Here is a 17947-nt window from a genome sequence, read left to right as displayed (position 1 = left end):
TTATTTTAGGAGACTTGATGTGGGAAAAAGTGTGAATTAAAAATTCACTTGACTGGTCATAAGAAATGTCAACTTTACATTTGCTAATAAAAGAAAAGGAGTTAGTAGTTTAAAGAATGATTTACCACACATAAAAAGATCAAATTATCAAAATGTAGGTGAATGGTGAGAAGAAAGCCAGTGGGTGCAGAACAATGAATTCTCTTCTCTCGTTCGCTGTCACGTGCTTATGAAGTTTCTCCTTGGTGGTGATTACATAGAAAATGAAGAGGTTATAAGGACTTCACTAGAAAGTATGAATAGCAATTTCAGACATAAAATCTGATTTTAAAAAATATATATTCATAAAAACACACTCCAATTCCTCATTAAAAAACTCAAAAAAATTTTATTTGGAAGTTTTATACAAGTTTAATATTTATTATCTTTCCTTTCCCTTAGTAGTTTTATTACATTAAATGATATAAAGAAAACATGATTATTTTCACCAAGGTCCATGTAAGACGTACCCAGGATCCCTCAGATTTACCCCAGAGTGCCATATCGTTATGTTCACGTTCCGTGTGTGCTGCAGACATGAAGTCTGAGGAGGCCCATCTACAGTCAGACAGTGTCTGATACAGACTTCTCCAGTGTATGTGTTACATTTGAGAGTGAGGTTCAATCAATACCTTCATCCAAAAGTGGTGAAAAATGACAAACTTCAATCTGACGCCCTACGTGTAAATACATGATTAAGCTGAGGAAGTGTCAGATATTAAGTCTTACAAGTTCTTCATAGACTAATCTGAGTTATTTCTGTTTTATGATGGTTCTGTTTTGGAGTCGCTGCATTTTTACTCATGTTCTTCCACTCTTCTCCAGCCATTTCACCCTAAGTATGTCTAGAAAGATCGATTAAAGAGGACATTTTTCTCTCGTGTTGGATTCTCCAACAGCAAGCACACTATTCTCTTAGGAAGAACTCTAGAGGGTCCCTAACCACTGCCACATGATGATATCTGACCTCAAACGGACACTGAAAATGCACGGGTAAGACATCAAAACAGGGCACCAAGACAGAACAGTAGAAGTTAGTTCTCCCTGGAGGGTCTGATCACTTTTATTACCTGGTTATATAGAACTTTCATTTCAGGAAGCATGAGTGTGACATAGTCACAATAATAATAGGCAGCAGCAAATACTTCCTTTGGGAGATGAGGAAAGAAAAAGGAGAAAGGCACATACTACTCAGGCAACAATAATATTCAATGTTCCAAGCAAGCCTAATAAACAGTAAGTCTTCAAATATATTAGATATACATGAAAACATACTGGAAACAAAAATATCTCAAGCAACTAAGGGTACTTGTAACATAAAAGATAATTAAAATAGCAGTATTAATAATTATTATTGCTACCATTATTAATCTTTATTACACTATTTATGATAAGGGAAGTTATAGACACTTTATTTTCAGATGTATCAAAATCTTAATAAATACATAGAGCTTGTAGAAAACACAACCTTATTGGAATGCCCCTCATATTCAATTAAAAGGTAAAATTAAAACCTCGCCTAGATAGCAGCTTCTAAGGCATCAAAAACATTTAAGTTCAGTCATTATCTTCCAATTAAAAATAAAATAAAATTTAAAACAACAATAACAAAAGCACTCAAGTCCTATACTATCTTTGGTTGTTTTCCTTAATTCCAGCCCTGAAAAATTAATGACTTCAGGACATCAAAATCAGATACTCTGTATCTGGATTGAAGTGACAGCACTAAGTGTATTAAAAATGTCTAACATCATGTATGAACTCTGAACTATTAACATGTGAATCACTACACAATTTAAAAAGCTAAACATTTATAAAAAGTATTACAAGATATACTTTACACTTAAAATCATGGATTATAATACAGTTTTCATCCTGTCAGAAGAGGATCAAATGCAACAAAACACTCTGCAACAAATTTATTTAAATTTGCTCAAAAATATGACATGGAGTTAAAGCACTGCAAACATTCAGTCTATTGAACTATGAAGCAGTTTTTTAACATCCAAGCAGTCATATACAGTATAATACAGATATGAATAATGATAAATATATTATGTCAAACAACTTATAATTTTTGCTAGTGAACAAAAAATCCCTTTTAAGCTATTTTTGGCATGGTGCCAGAGGCTCTGTTGTCTAATTAAATTCAAGGCACTGCTTATCTACAGGTTCATAACACGTAGCACTTGGGGTTTTCAAGTAGATGTATGGTTAAAAGGTGGGCTTGTTCATGTATTCTTCCATTGTCTGAAAGAGAACAATAGATTAAAATGATTCCCCCTTAAACCACATCCTTCAGGAGACTGAAAATTTTGAAAATCACTTCATTCTTCTACTCATTTATTATGCCACTGGTGAAAAGAAGCTTTTGTTTGATCGTTTGTGTGTGTTTGGGGGTTTTTTTGACCATACCTCACAGTTTGTAGGATCTTACTTCCATCACCAGGAGCTGAACCCAAGCCCACAGCAGTGAAAGGGCAGAGTCCTACCACTGGATGGCCAGGTAATTTTCAAAAAGAAGTTTTGGGAAGTGTATATGGTCATAAATATTTGCATTCTAATCAAGAAAAGTGGTTCAAAGTTTGAGTGTAATTTATATACACATCTCTATGGCTGGAATTAAATAACTTTCAACAGAGGAAAAGCTAAGTTTGACTGTAAAATCAATGCCTAATAAGAGAAATGCTTAAGCAGCAGCTGCCAAGCTATCACTGTTGACTTCAGAAAAATGCACCTGCTAAAATGACCATGACGACCACTTCCAGGAACAGGTATGAGAGAAATCTGAATGGTATTTGTATGACATACATATCATTGTTGTTTAGTTGCTAAGTCATATCTGAGTCTTTGCAAACCCATGGACTGTAGCCAGCCAGGCTTCTCTGTACATGAGATTTCCCAGGCAAGAATACTGGACTGGGTTGCCATTTCTTTCTCCAGAGGATCTTTCTGGCCAAGGGATTGAACCCACGGCTCCTGCTGCATCTCCTGCACTGCAGGAAGATTCTTTACTGCTGAGCCACTGGGTAAGCCATATGTATCATTACAGATACAGAGTATTTTATTTCCAAGACATAAAGGATAAACAGACCATAATACTTTAAATTTCTTCCATGTATTTTGAAAAGGCTATCCTCCAAAGTATACAAATTATGTTTCTTCATCCTCCTCATCACTTACCAAGTTTGCTAACATGCCACAAGACCATAATTCTTTCCCAGTACTTAAAAAAAAAAGTTTAAATGGATTCACAGTTACAGGCAGAGTTAAAAATTACATTGATGTTGCAAACCCTTTATTATGCATGATGGATGGGCTTCCTCTTCCACTCTGTCCCTGTTATAAACATATACTTATACAACACAGTGACCTCTGGGTTGAATCAGTCAGAGAACTCAAGGGGCCAGCCTTAGGTAATACCCCTACTGCTTCTGTGTAAATCACATACAATCAGTAATGTTCAACCTGGTCTTAAGCTTGAACTCCAGGGGACGCGATTCACACGCACCTGCCGGTGAAGACATCCACCAGCAAGGGCCAAACAGACCAAACCGTGGCTAAGCAAGATTGCTCAGAGGATAGTAGGCTTAGAAATCAGGTTTCTTGTTTCCACCAGCTCTATTTAGAATTCCAGTCCCCCTCTGCTGAAAATACTCACATGTCATCATCCACTTTCTTACAAAGTTATTACACCTCCTGGATGAGCAAGCCCACACCTTAAGACCTCTGCCCTGTATCTCCTCTTATAGCTATTGCCCATATCTTTTTTCAGGAGGGGTGGGGGGCTATGCCTTGTGTGACTTGGGGGACCTCAGATCCCCAACCAGGGATCAAACTCGTGCCCCATGCATTGGGAGCATGTAGTCTTAACCACTGGACCAAAAGGGGAGTCCCAGATATTGTCCATGTCTTTAAACCTGGGCTATCACATTGGCCAGGAGCCCTGACTGTCTCTTGGTACCTAGAGTTTATAGCATTTAACTAGGTATACAGGCCCTTCCCTGGTGGTCCAGTGGCTAAGAGTCTGTGCTCCCAATGTAGGGGCCCAGATTCAATCCCTGGTCAAGTAACTAAATCCCACATGCCGCAACTAACACCCCCGCACAGGAAGATAAACAAACAAATAAAAATAAATATTAGAAGAGACACAGATGTAAAGAACAGACTTTTGGGCTCTGAGGGAGAAGGTGAGGGTGAGATGATTTGAGAGGTTAGCATTGAAACATGTATATTACCATATGTAAAATAGATGACCAGTGCATGCATGAAGCAGGGCACTCAAAGCCAGTGCCCTGGGACAACCCAGAGGGATGGGGTGGGAGGGACACAGGAAGGGGGTTCAGGATGGGGGACACATGTGCACCTGTGGCTGATTTATGTCGGTGTATGGCAAAAACCACCTCAATATGCAAAGTAATTGTCCTCCAATTAAAATAAATTAATTAGTTAAATAAATAAATATTAAAAAGAAATAAAAATTTTAAAATAAAAAAGTACACAAAATTACAAATACAGAGTCGGGTATAAAGTTTAATTAGAATGAGAAAAAATGGGAGTGGATCATAAATTTTCTAAAAAATGTTTAAAAGTCACAAAAGCATATGGGTTTCATCAATTAAATGCCTGACACACTTCTATAATAGCTTACATATTCATTAAATGGCCACAAAGTCATTGCAGCTAAGATACCTTACCTTTGCAAATGTGACCATAGGAGCTTGCAGCCTTGGAAGGGGCCTGGCCCAGGAAACGCCCTGGAGTTGTCACTTCACTGGCCTCACAATTCTCTGGTCTCTAGTTACTGGCACTGATTCACACCACTGAGGGAATCAATCTGCTAAAGACTGGCTGCCCTTTAGAACTCTAGCTTTGCTGCTACTCAAGTTACTTAAGCCAATGACATATGTGGTTGGTATTTTCTGGAGCTTGTCCCTTTAAAAGTTGGAATAGACTTTTAGGCCACATAAGCTTAAAGAGCTCTGCCCTGGCCTTTCACAAGGACTAGGGTATCATGGGACTCCAGCTCTCTATCCCGCACAGCAGTGCCTCTTGTGCATTCAGCACTAGGAATCTACATTTTATTGTATTATGGTTTGGTTTAGCTGCCTAATATGTTTGTGCTTTTCAGGGAGACAGTGTTGGATTATACCTAGTCAGTTCTCATGAATCCCAACCTACACATACATGGTATCTCATTGCTTGACCTAAGGAGGTACCCTTTGACCCTCCCTTCTTAACTTGCTTTCTAATTCTGTGCTCAGAACATGTTTGTCACCCCCACTGGTGATCCCAAGAGCACCAACCTCTGTGTTTGAGGATCAGTGTATTAAAAAGCAGAGGTATCACTTTGCTGACAAAGGTCTGTATAGTCAAATCTGTGGTTTTTCCATTTGTCATATATGGAGCTGAGAGATGAACCATAAAGAAGGCTGAGCACCAAAGAATTGATGCTTTTGAATTGTGGTGCTGGAGAAGACTTTTGAGAGTACCTTGAATAGCAAGGAGATCACACCAGTCAATCCTAAAGGAAATGAACCCTGAATACTCACTGAAGGACTGATGCTAAAACTGAAGCTCCAACACTTTGGCCACCCAATGCAAAGAACCAACTCATTGGAAAAGACCCTGATGCTGGGAAAGACTGCAGGCAAAAGAAGAAGCGAGTGGCAGAGGATGAAATGGTCAGATAGCATCACTGACTCAATCGACATGATTTTGAACAAACTCTGGCAGAGAGTGGAAGACAGAGGTGCCTGGCATGCTACAGTCTATGAGGTTGCAGAGTCAGATACAACTTAGTGACTGAACAACAATACCATCTTCTTCCTTTCAGAGTGTCCTTTTTCTTCTAATCATTTTGTACCAGTGTCTACAGGTACCTTCAAAATAAGGTACCTCTTAAAGTCATCCCAACCAGTTAATCTCTTCCATCATTCCATATTTTCAATGTCTAGCCCCAGTACACTCAGAATAAGCTTTGAGAATTTAGAGGTTTAAGACTATGCATTTTCTCACTAAAAACAAAAAGACAGTCTTTTTATTCTAAAAAACTTTTATTGGGTAGGGGTCAGGGAAAAGTCCAGGGCTACTTTGAGATGTTCAGTTGTACTAAAAGTAAAAGGAATATTACAAAGGCCTCCCTTAGACATCAGCAAGTACAAATACATGCTTAGGTCCAAAAGACAGGGAAAAAAGAAAGCAATAATTTTTTCTCTTTATCCAATTATATTACATGTGTCTATTCATGCTCAGTGGCTCTGACCAGATACACAAAGCAAACCATACATACACAGTCAATTTTTCAACCAGCTCCTCAAATGTTCACGGACTTAGCTGAAGTACCAGATCCCAAGAGAACACTGGTGACTCTGTTTCTATTTGGCAGGTGTTGCTAATTCATTGAGAGTTTTAGAGGACAGTCATGATACTCCCTGCTCACAAGCCGGCTAAATGGGGGGCCCCCTGAGACCTACCTATCAAGACCTTCCACTCAATAACCAGGGATATGAACAACCAATCAATGTTTCATTGTGAAGGGTCTCTCTCTTGAAATAGCAGACATTCCCTGCTTCCCAGATTTAACTGGAACAAGAAGCACCATACAACCTGCAAGCCCTTTAAAACTATTTCCTATGGAGGGGAAACTCAAAATAACCTAGGGGTATCTTGGCCCTAATTCAAGAGGCTTTAATTACTGAAGTTCCAAAGACCTTGTTAAATGCCTGTTTCTCCTATAAGGTGATTCCACAGTAAGGGCCCTGAGGACAGAATTATAAATAACTCCCTGGCATATTTAAGAAAGGTTGTTCTGTGGAATTTCCAAACCAGTGATTTCTCAAGTACCTTGTAAAATACCCTTCCTGTGGCATTTGGGGAAAGCCAAATGAACATCAGAAAGTTTAAATGCATTTTTTGAGGTGATAACACATCTAGAAATAAATGCAGCAGGTTCCTAATAGGCAAGCAGAGAGGCTCAGGGGTACCCTGTATCTTTCTCAGTATCCATTCACCTGAGGACTGGTTCCCTGGATGGGCAGGAGCAAGTCATCAGCTCAAAGATGTGCCAAAACCGTTATTTGGAAGTCATTCCTAATGTTGTTTTACTAACTCAAGCAGGCTCTTATTTTCAAACAGCAGCAAGAATGGCTTTACCACCAATTTCTAAAAGATACTTTGTAGTGCTCTAAGATGTTGTGACCTGCTGTCATGAAAACAGAAAGACAGATAGACTCAACGATGCTGTGAGAAGAAGAACCTAGACGTGGCAGAGCAGGCATGGAAGCCAGGCCCTCAAAGGTATGCTGGATCAGGGGTTAGGCAGATCATCTCATTTGGGAGGGCAAAGGTCAGTGCAGTGAAGCACTCTTTTCTCATAGTGACTGTGGGCTAATGTAGATAAGTTCCCTTATTAGGGATGATGGAAATCCAGACTGGATCTATAAGAAAAGCCCCATAGTATTTTATATAAGTATCACAGAGTCAGGAGCATAACCAAATGGATGCTTCAGGGCCCATTTATTCCTTGACAGCAAGCTACAGAATTCCCAATTTATTTATGCAAATAGGAACACACACACACAGCCTCTCCAGGAAGGTAGGAAATTTTAATTAAAATGATAAATGCCACTTTCAGTAATAAAGCTCTAGTAACCTTGGCAAATAGAATAACGATGTTATTCTTCTTTCCCAGGGCAACACGGGTATTTTAATGCAAGTCTTTTTATACCTCCCATAAAATTATTCTTGAAAAGAATAGCACCAAGTATTTAATATCTTTTTGAGAGGGAGGGATCCTCACTGATAAGGTCGAACATGAAAAGCAAAGACTCTGGAGCCCAAGTGCCTGGGTTCAAATCTCTATTCCACGATTACTAGCTCTGTGACATTGAGCAATCATTAAACTTCTCTGTATCTCAGCTTATTCATCTTTAAAATGAGGCTAGAGAATTTCCTAGTGGTCCAATGGTTAGAACTCTGTGGTCTCACTGCTGAGTGCCTACATTGTGATGCCTGGTCAGGGAACTAAGATCCCACAAGCTGTGGCAGAGCCAAAAAAAAAAATAAATAAAAGCGGGTAACAATATACCTCTTAGAATTGCAGTGATAATTAAATAAGTTAATACATGTGACTTACCTAGAAACTATACCCAGCACAAAGTAGACAGTAAGTGTCAGCTAATACATCGCCGCCACCACCGTCTTTTCCCAGGGCACGAGAAAAGGTGTACTGACCTCCTGTAACATATCAGAATCCTCAATGGCTTTGACAGCAGATTTCTTGGATGTTTCCTGAATTTCTCCACCGATGATAAACTCATCCAGGATAAAATAAGCCTTTTCAAAATTAAAGATAATATCTAGCTCACAGACCTGGTAAGACAAAAGGAAATGTGTTGATAAACTTGCAGCAGTATCAGGGGAAACACGTGCCAGGGATTCAAGCTTTGCAACGGTGACACCCATGTGGCACACCAAAGATAAAAACATCAGATGGTATTTTTAAGGCCAGAAAAGCAGAACTAGGGGAATCCGAGCCCTGAAAAAAAAATAAAACCACATTCTATTAAAGCAGAGCATGTCCACAGATAATACTGTTTAATGTCACAACAAGAAATTCGAGGCTCAGTCGAGGTGGGGAGCTGCTCAGTTCCTCCTTCCATCAGCACAGATAAAAGCTGAGTCCTCGCTGACTTCAGTCATGAGGGCAGTTTCGTTGCTCCTGATCACTGGTCTGTAAGTTTGGCTCCTAGCTTTAGAACTCTCAGAAGCTCATTCTTCAGAGGCAAATTAGCTCAATTGTGCTAATTTTTCTCAAAACTATGTCTCAAAAAAGTGGTTCTCAAACTTCAGAGTGTGACCCAATCACCCAGAATGCTCACTGCAACACACACTACTAGGCCCCACCTCTGGAGTTTCCGATTCAGTAGGTTAAAGCCTGAGAGACTAAATGTCTAACGGGAGCCCAAGTGAGGCTAATGACGCTGGTGTGGGGACCACACGTGGAGAACCACTGCCACTGTCACAGACCAATGCAGAGGCTGATAGATTTGGTTACACGTAGCAAGTAGCAAGAGCATAATCCAAATAAGGCTCACTTCCAATGCTTCCACCAGCCAGCCAGTGAGGCCCCATCCCTCCCATTTCCCTTCCCACATAGTCCTCAACTCTCCCTTTCCATACCCTCCAGAATGTCTGCTCACCGAAAGCTTTCAGGCCTCTCTCACCTTCACTGCTCAACAGCACTGATACACTTCGCCAATCCCCTGCTTGAAAATCTCCTCTTGATGGCTGCCTGATGCTGCCAATACGACTCAATGCCTGCTTTCCTCCTCCATCTCTGAGGATTCTTTCCAGGCTCCTTGGATGATTTATCTCTCCCTGAACCTTGCATTCATTTAAAAAGTATTTAAAAATGCTTGAGACACATCAACAGACAAAGCAAAAAAATCTCTATCCTGCTGCTGCTGCTGCTAAGTCACTTCAGTCGTGTCCGACTCTGTGCGACCCCACAGACGGCAGCCCACCAGACTCCCCCGTCCCTGGGATTCTCCAGGCAAGAACACTGGAGTGGATTGCCATTTCCTTCTCCAATGCATGAAAGTGAAAAGTGAAAGGGAAGTCGCGCAGTCGTGTACGACTCTTCGCGACCCCATGGACTGCAGCCTGCCAGGCTCCTCTGTCCGTGGGATTTTCCAGGCAAGAGTACTGGAGTGGGGTCCAATTGCCTTCTCTGATGCTCACATCCTAGGGACCTGCTTTCCTCTTAAAGACTAATGTTTCTCAAGAGAGCCTCTTTGGGACACATACATTCACCTGGATGATCTCATTGACCCTCTGCAGCTGTGTCTTGCATGCAGGTAACAGCAAACTGAGATGCCTGGGCCTGATCTCTCTCAGCAGTGCTCCTCCAGTATCTTTACCCACTAACCAGACATCTCTTCCTCCATATTCCTCCATCCAAGTCTCTGAATCCCAAACTGAAGTCAAGCATATTCCTTTCCCTTTAGTCCCTACTTTGCTTAGTAGCTGCAACCTCTATCTAACAGCTCAATCTCATTTATTCTACATTTATTCCATTCCCCCTCCCTCTCCCTTTTCTCCCTCCCTTGGTCTCATCCCTCTCAATTTGATCACCAACTCCTATGGATTCCATCTTGTACATAAGCTCATAACCCTTCCATTCTTGCATATTTTCACTGCTGTTGCTCAGACCTGCACTATCTCATGCTTAGGACACAAGAGAGTGCATCCTAGAAGGAGTGACCTTCTCGGTGGTGTCTGTGCCCACAAGAGGCCAACGACCACTAATGTTTTGCTAAAGTGCTCATCTAGCTCCTTTCCTGTGTGAGGTCTTCTGTCCAGGACAGTCTGAATTGCTCAGCATGGCATATAGGAATCTCTCCAGCCTGGCCTGGGGCTTGCTCGCTGGCTTCCTGTGCTGGCACCCACCCCATGCTACAGCTACGCATTCTACAAACTCACCCTGTTCTTTCCTGCCTTTGCTCTTTGCACATTCCAGAAATTCCTGGAACATTCTCTAAATGTCCTTTTCTTTATTCTGCTGACAAAATCAAGCTCATTTTCCAAAGGCAAATTCAAAAGTTATGAGTAAAATGATTCCCCCAAATCCTCATTTCTCCCTTTGAGGTTTTTGCATCACTTCCTGTATGTTCTCTCTTACATCTTGTGTGACTGAGTATACACTTACTTATCAATCACTTCCCCTTGTCCTGTGAGCTCAGGCATAGATCTTGCCTTAGTCATCCTTGTGTCTCTGGAACCTGGCACATAGTAGGATGCAATAAATGTCTGCAGCATGAATGAATGAATCAGCCATGATACAGGCCTTGCTTTTATGCTGCTGGGGACTAATGGCTTCCCAGATCTACAGTCCTCCGATTTTTATGACTTTACATAAAACGGATATCAATATTTTAACAAATTGCTCTATATATTTATGCTTTAGGTCAATAAACTTGCAGACTCTCCATCTGAACCTAGAAGCATAAGAACAAATAAGTACAAAATCACTATAATATATGGCCAGCTCAGATAAATTAACCTAACTAATCTGCAAACATTATGGTCTCTTCATTCGTTAGAAAATATCATCAATTCAACAAGTGTGGGACTTCCCTGGTCCAGTGGTTAAGACTCCACACTCCCAGTGCAGGGGGCCAGGTTCCATCTTTGGTTGGGGACAATCCCACATGCCACATGGTGTGGCCCAAAAAAAGAAAAAGAAAAAAGAAATCAACAACTGTGTGTGTGTAACACACACATCTAAGTTCCCTCTCCCTACAGGGTCTGGCTCTTTGTCTCTTTCCCTCTCTCTGTCTTTCGACACATATACACAAACATATATATATATATATATATATGCATATATGTATAGTTTAAAATGAGAATCTGTTCCCTGGGACATAATACTATAATCTAGGATTTCCCCAGACCGTTAGGGTTTCCTCTTAAGAACAACCATCAGAAAAAAGATGGCATTACAAAAGTACATGTTTTCAGCTTATAAACCTATTCTTTTATTTCTAGAACACTTTTACTCCAGGAATTTGAATGACAATGGAACCAAGTTTCTCAGGCAAAAATGTGGAAAGATCAGAGTATAGGTTAAAAGTAGAGCCCTGGACTGGGGATAATATTTACAGCATACATAATAGAAAGGGAAGTACACTATCCAAGATATAGAAAGTGAAGTAAAAGTTGCTCAGTCGTGTCTGACTCTTTGAGACCCCATGGACTATACAGTCCATGGAACTCTCCAGGCCAGAATACTCAAGTGGGTAGCCTTTCCCTTCTCCAGGGGATCTTCCCAACCCAGGGATCAAACCCAGGTTTCCTGCCTTGTAGGCAGATTCTTTACCAGCTGAGCCACAAGGAAAGCCCAAGATATAGAAAGAATTCTTGCAGATCCCTAAGATAAATACCACAGCATAAAAAATCAAATAAAGGCTGTCAAGAAGCAATTAATAGACAAGGCAAGAAATGGAAAAGGCCAATACACATCCAATGACACACACAGCCTCACTAGTTATCAGAAAAATGCAAACTGAATTAATGACCATCTGACTATTATGAAGAGAGAATACCCATTGCTGTTAGGTGTATGGATAAACAAACTCACACTCACTGTTGGTGGGATTTATAAACTTTACAAGCCATTTTGAAGGCTCATATTGTAGTGTCCATCAATTTCAAAAGTACAAATCCTTTGACCCAATAATTCTTTGACCCAATAAAAGAATTTATTCCTATGCTATACCCAAACTAATGCACAATAATATGTATTAACAATAAGGATGACAGTAGCATCATTTGTAATAACAACTGGAAGCAACTCAAAGTACAGCCATAATAGAATTGCTTAAATAAAGTATGGTCTACCCCTACTTGGTATTGTATTATATACCATGGAAATTCTATGTTTAAGTTGGAAAGAGTATAGTAGATTTCCATGGATAGGCATGGAAACAGTTTCTAAGACAGGCTAGTAAGAGGAATGACAGAAAGTTGCAGAATAATATGCATAATGCAATCCCATTTTTTTTTTTACTTAAAAAACTGTATACATCTAGGATACATAAAAAATTACAATTTTAAACAATATAGATAAACAGGAAGAAAGCACCATAGATTAGACATTCATGCACATCAAAGAAGGTACAAGAAGTAAGCAGTTACCAGAGGTCAGAAGAGGCGGGAGGTCAGGAGTTACAGTAGCAAGAGCTGGGGAACCCCAGAGTTCAAGGCAGGTGTAGACCAGGAGTCGAGGACAGACAGGAACCTCATTAGGAGAAACCAGCAACCAGAATCCTGTGAAGTGAACTTGACAGATACTAATGCAAGTCCTCTGGGAACGTCTCATACCCCACTCTCCAGTCTCCGAGCAGCAACTATCCCCAAGGCTATTGACTTCACCAGCAGCCACAAGGCAATTAATTTAGTGCGCCAAGTTGCAAGGGATGGGATAAGGTCAGGTGACAGGCAAAGCCAGATACTCACAACACCCACGTACACACATACATGCACACTTTGATTATACAGTTACTAGTTCATAAGGAACTTGTGATGTGCTGCACAAGTTCTATCCGCCTTAGAAAGAATGTTACAAATGAGCAAGACTCATATACAGCAATTCCAAAATACTATTCGCAATTCTTTGAATCTAACCCCAAAGGGTTATTGTACCTGAGAGTAAGACGAGAACTTAAGATCTAATGCAGATTTTTTCAGCTACTATCTAATTACTCAAACATTACTTCTAATTCTACCTTCAGGGTGCTGCCCCACTATATCAGAAATACACCCTTGATGCTCAAATGAGTGCCCTCCATTTTATGCAAAAGCACATGGCTTCTGTGTTAATAAACACATGAGCCCCTTTCCTTATCTTTTCTCATTTTTTTCATGTCTCTGTATTCTGGAAGAAAGCTTATAAAAGGAAGAAGCAGTGGTCATTTAATGTTCTCTTTGATCCCCTAGCCTTGTGCTTGACTATGATTTTCCTGTAATTTGGCTTGAGGGACTTCCATTATAGCAGAACACATGATGTAGGGAGAGTATCAATAATTAAATCCTTTTGGATAGACTCTAAGAAGGACCTTCCTTTACTGAATTCTGTTCTAAAGAAAATACAAAAAGTTCAAGCTACATACAGCCAGTACATAAGTGTATATATAAAACAATAATGCCAAGCATAGAGGACACAGCAACTGACAGTTTACAAAGTACTGTCAATTACACTATAGCTCTGATCCTCACAATAGCCCCCATGAGCTTTAGCAAAGTAAATATTTCTATTAAACTTTGTGCATATCATTTTTCTTATCTGTGAATCAATGATGAGCCAAATTATGGGTCTGGTTGAGAGAGCCGGCTGACACGAGGGTCCAGGAGGACATATAGCATCCCTCTGCTGACAACAGGAAAACTCCCTAAATCAAGATCAAACCTCTCTGGGACAGCAACATCCACACCATCAGTAAAATCTCATGTGGCAGCCCATAATGGGAAATTGGCAGGTGTCTAAATCCTCAATCTGACCCTTATCTCTTGACCCTAAGAGGCATTGCCGCTTAGCTTCTATAAATTGGGCTTCATGCTACTTAAGGAAGACCAAAAGATTAACTAGTTAATCCCTATAAATCTCCTGGGAATTGAAAAGTGCTAAAAGAAAAAAAAAATACATAACTTAAATAAGTAGCCTGAGATTTTGATTCATCTGTCACAGGAAGGTAATATTTTCTAGGGTTATGAGAAGCTCAGTACAGGTATTTTTCTGGGAGAGTGTAAGGGTAAAATTCAAAGAAACCTTCAGTATTAACACAGAGGAAAAGACGACCAAAGAGAAATATATTACACCTGAGATGATGTCATGAGACTCAGTATTGCTGGGTTTATTCATCACAGTTAATTAATAAAAACCAAACACCTACTGGGCACAGAGCCTTAAGCTGCTCTTAGCTTAATGAAAGATTCATTGAATTTTTTTAGTGCATTAAATTTTGGTCCATGACAAAGACAGGGCTTCTAAAGGTATGCCAAAATAGAATGAAAAATTAATGTCGGAGAAATTGGAATGCATTCTGATTCTGCTTATCCTTTAACTGGGTTTAGAATAAGTGAAGGTGATTCAAATTCCCTTGAGAAAGCAACGTGTTCTGAAATATCTGATATTTGGTCAAATAAGATTGAGATTCAATCCCAATTCACATTATCACTGTTGGATACATCTAAGAAAACACAACAGGTCCCACCACAGTGCAGAAATGAGGGGGAGAAGGCAGGTTATGGGAAACTCTGAGCCTCAGGAGAACTCTCTTGCAAAAGGCCAAGTCGGCAGTTTATTTCAAAAGAAAGTACTGTGATGTCAGAATTCATTTGAATAACTGAAAGCACAAAATTAAATAAACTCAAGTTTGAAAACATGTCATTAAATACTTGGAAATATCTCTTTAAAAAATGAAAATAAACTTGGTTAACCAGGAGAGAGCAAAAGAAAAATGGTCTGTCTTATCACTTCTAAACACTGACCAACAAACTGAAATTTCTGAAGCAATATTTAGGTCTTATAACACCATTTACAAAGGAAAAAAAAAAAAAAGGAAGAATCATAGACAGAAAGGAAGGGAGGGAGGGCAAATTAATCTGGAAAACTTCCAAGTACTCATCTTTGTGAAAACTGTTGCAACAAATCTTATAAAACCTTAACCAGTACCTCTAATGCTATTCATTCCGTTATATAGAATACACTACAGAAAACTCTTATGGAAGCAAATTCTCCTAACAGTACTTAAAAATCTTCAGTGAACAAGGGAGTGGGGAAGAGAGTATTACTGAGAAGGACACATTTTCCTAGTCCACTAATTCATTTCTTGAGACTGCGAACTAAATAAAAAGTTTCCAGAACATTTGCTATAACTTGGCCCAGAGCTGGTTCCAAGTGTTGGAAAAAACAAACACGTAAGTCCCTGGTCATGATCTCTGGAGACTCGCAATCTGGTGTCAGGCAAATGCTGTACAAGTTGAGGATAATACAAGGCTGTTCCATGTTGCTGGAGCACTGGATATGCCACGGATAAAAAGACAGAAAAGTGAGAAGGTTGGAGAAGTGGGTCTGGGATCGATGTGCAGAACAAGGAAATGCAGGGCTAAGAAATTTGAATTTTATCCATTAAAGCTGGAGGAAAGTGACTGAGCAGGCATGTCATCTGAGATCTGTGCCTTGGAAGGATGGTGATAATGAACAAGCCAGAAAAGGGAAGCAGAGATGAGCCCAGAAACAGAAAGGGGCAGAGAGGAGGGTTAAAAAAAAAAGCAAAACTGTAATACCAGTGAGAGTGAAACAAGGAGATAAGTTTCAGTTCAATTTGAATAGACGGAGGGAGACTTAACTAAAGAGTGGAGAAAGATGTAAGAAACACTGTCCTTTTGCACTGAAAGATCCTGGGACATAATAATGCTAATCACAAGACTGAAGAGGTTTTCAGAAGATGATTTTAGTCCTTGTCACATTAAGGCTGAGATGACCACGAAGAAGCCCAGTGAAGACCGTCACCAGCAAAGGGAGGAAGAGTCACCTGGTGATGGGTTTCCAGGACAGAAAGTCTGGTAAACACACAGGAGAGGAAAAACAGCCAAGAGGGCATTTCAAAGGCAGGAGGAGGGAGGGAGCTGGGGAAGAAATCAAGTTGGGGTCTTGAGAAACACATGTTGAGAGTCAGCAGAACTCAGGGTCAGGGTGAGATAGAGAGGAGCTGATTTAAAGACAGGGTTGTGATGAGCAAGGGTGCAGGGCTGCAGAGACGTGAAGGCAGGTGAAGAGTAAAGAATCATCACTGGCGTTGACCACTAAGATTTCCTTGGAGGAGTAAAAGTGAAGTCAAGCCATTAGCTGCCACAAAGCAAACAAGTTCTGGCATAAGGGCAGCTCTGAGAGTATGTTACTAGGAGGTAAATGCATGGAGGCTGGATAGCAATGTGAAGGGAAAGGATTCTGGTCTTCTTTCTTTACTTGTCTTACATACAAACAATATTAAAAAACACTTGGGTGTTTAGTGAAAGAAAGCAGCGAGTGTATCGTGTCCAAGTCTTTGTGACCCCACAAACTGTAGCACACCAGGCCCCAGGCTCCTCTGTCAGTGGAATTCTCTAAGCAAGAATACTAGAGTGGGTTGCCATTTCCTTCCAGAGGATCTTCCCGACTCAGGGATTGAATCCAGGTCTCCTACATTGTAGGCAGATTCTTTACCATCTGAGCTACCAGGGAAGCCCCCCAAAAAAAGAAACCAGAGAGGGGATTAAAAAGTCATAACAGAAAAGAGAAGACAGTCCATGGAGATGAAGGGACAAAATATTAAGGAATCCTTCACAACTAAATTCTAGTTCATGAAAGCAAGGTGTCTAGTTGTGGCTCGGGCCTGGAGATACACACGCCACCTGCTTCTGATAAGCTTTGGACCTTCCATTTACTAAGAATTATGGGAAGTAGGGAAAGCCTTCTGGTCCTTGGTACAAGCACAGTTCATACCTTAGACTTGACAGAGAGAGAGAAGAAATGTGATGACAGACTTAGAACTGAAGTCAAAGTTGGGGTGGAGACCAACTCATTCTAAATACCAGGACACCACTTACATTTCCAAAGTATTTGTCCAGCAACTCCACATAACGATGCACAATCTCTAGGGTCAAGAGCTCATTGTCCTGATTTTCTACTGCACAGCAAAAATATAAACTAGCATACCTTGAAAAGGAAAAAAAAAAAAGATAACGTAAAATAGGATGACACATTATACAACCTGACGATGGTTTTTCCTATGAATATGCAGTTACCTCCTCCTCTCCAGGCAGTCTCCCTGTTCACATTCAAAAGGGAAACATCATTCACCACATTCGATACCCTCCCAAAATGTAAAGCAGCATATAGAAAAAACACGGTGGTGACTGGATCATTTCTGTTCATTATGTGAAAGATCCTCAACGAAACTGTACCTTGAGGTGCTGTGATCAGGGGACAGAGTCCTTTAACCGGGGTCTGTTCATGCTTCTTTGGATGGTGAGTTGTCCTGTCTAAAGTCCAAACCCCTGACCAAGGGGCCCAGGGGCCCACATTGCCCACCCTCTCACCTCACACTGTACTACAGTATATCCCATCCTCAGCTTGTCAGGTCCTCCCTCCCATGTGTGTTTCTTCTGCCTAGAATACTCCTCCCCTCCCCATTCATGGGGCTCACTCCTACTTCTCCTGTAGCTCTGAGCGTGGATGTCCTTGCCTTGGATGCCCCTGTCATGCATTGCTGTGCCTCCCCTTCCCCCAAAGAGTGTCTAGCACCATTCACTCTGTGTTTCATGGCCTGTCTCTCTCCGACCAAATCAGTGGCTTCCCAAAGGC

At 40.6% G+C, this 17947-nt stretch overlaps 1 protein-coding gene across 2 annotated transcripts in view; it reads right to left on the bottom strand.

Moving 5' to 3' along the window:
* Positions 1–361: 361 nt before the first annotated feature.
* AP1S3 (adaptor related protein complex 1 subunit sigma 3) overlaps positions 362–17947 on the bottom strand; it is a 67084-nt gene continuing 49498 nt past the window's right edge. Inside the window, exons 3-5 of one of the 2 annotated variants that reach the window (XM_086365797.1) lie at positions 17191–17299; positions 8275–8412; positions 362–2289 (exon numbers count right to left, since the gene is read on the bottom strand). In XM_086365797.1, the coding sequence (XP_086221923.1) occupies positions 2254–2289; positions 8275–8412; positions 17191–17299 (283 nt within the window). In that variant the 3' untranslated portion in view covers positions 362–2253. The remainder of the gene's footprint in view (positions 2290–8274; positions 8413–17190; positions 17300–17947) is intronic. The other variant, XM_086365807.1, reaches the window with a different exon arrangement.

This window comes from Bos grunniens, chromosome 2 (genome assembly GCF_055505025.1).
Source record: "Bos grunniens cultivar Pamir isolate PY7600 chromosome 2, Bosgru_T2T1.0, whole genome shotgun sequence".
Taxonomy (NCBI): domain Eukaryota; kingdom Metazoa; phylum Chordata; class Mammalia; order Artiodactyla; family Bovidae; genus Bos; species Bos grunniens.
This window is presented reverse-complemented; position numbering and strand designations above follow the sequence as displayed.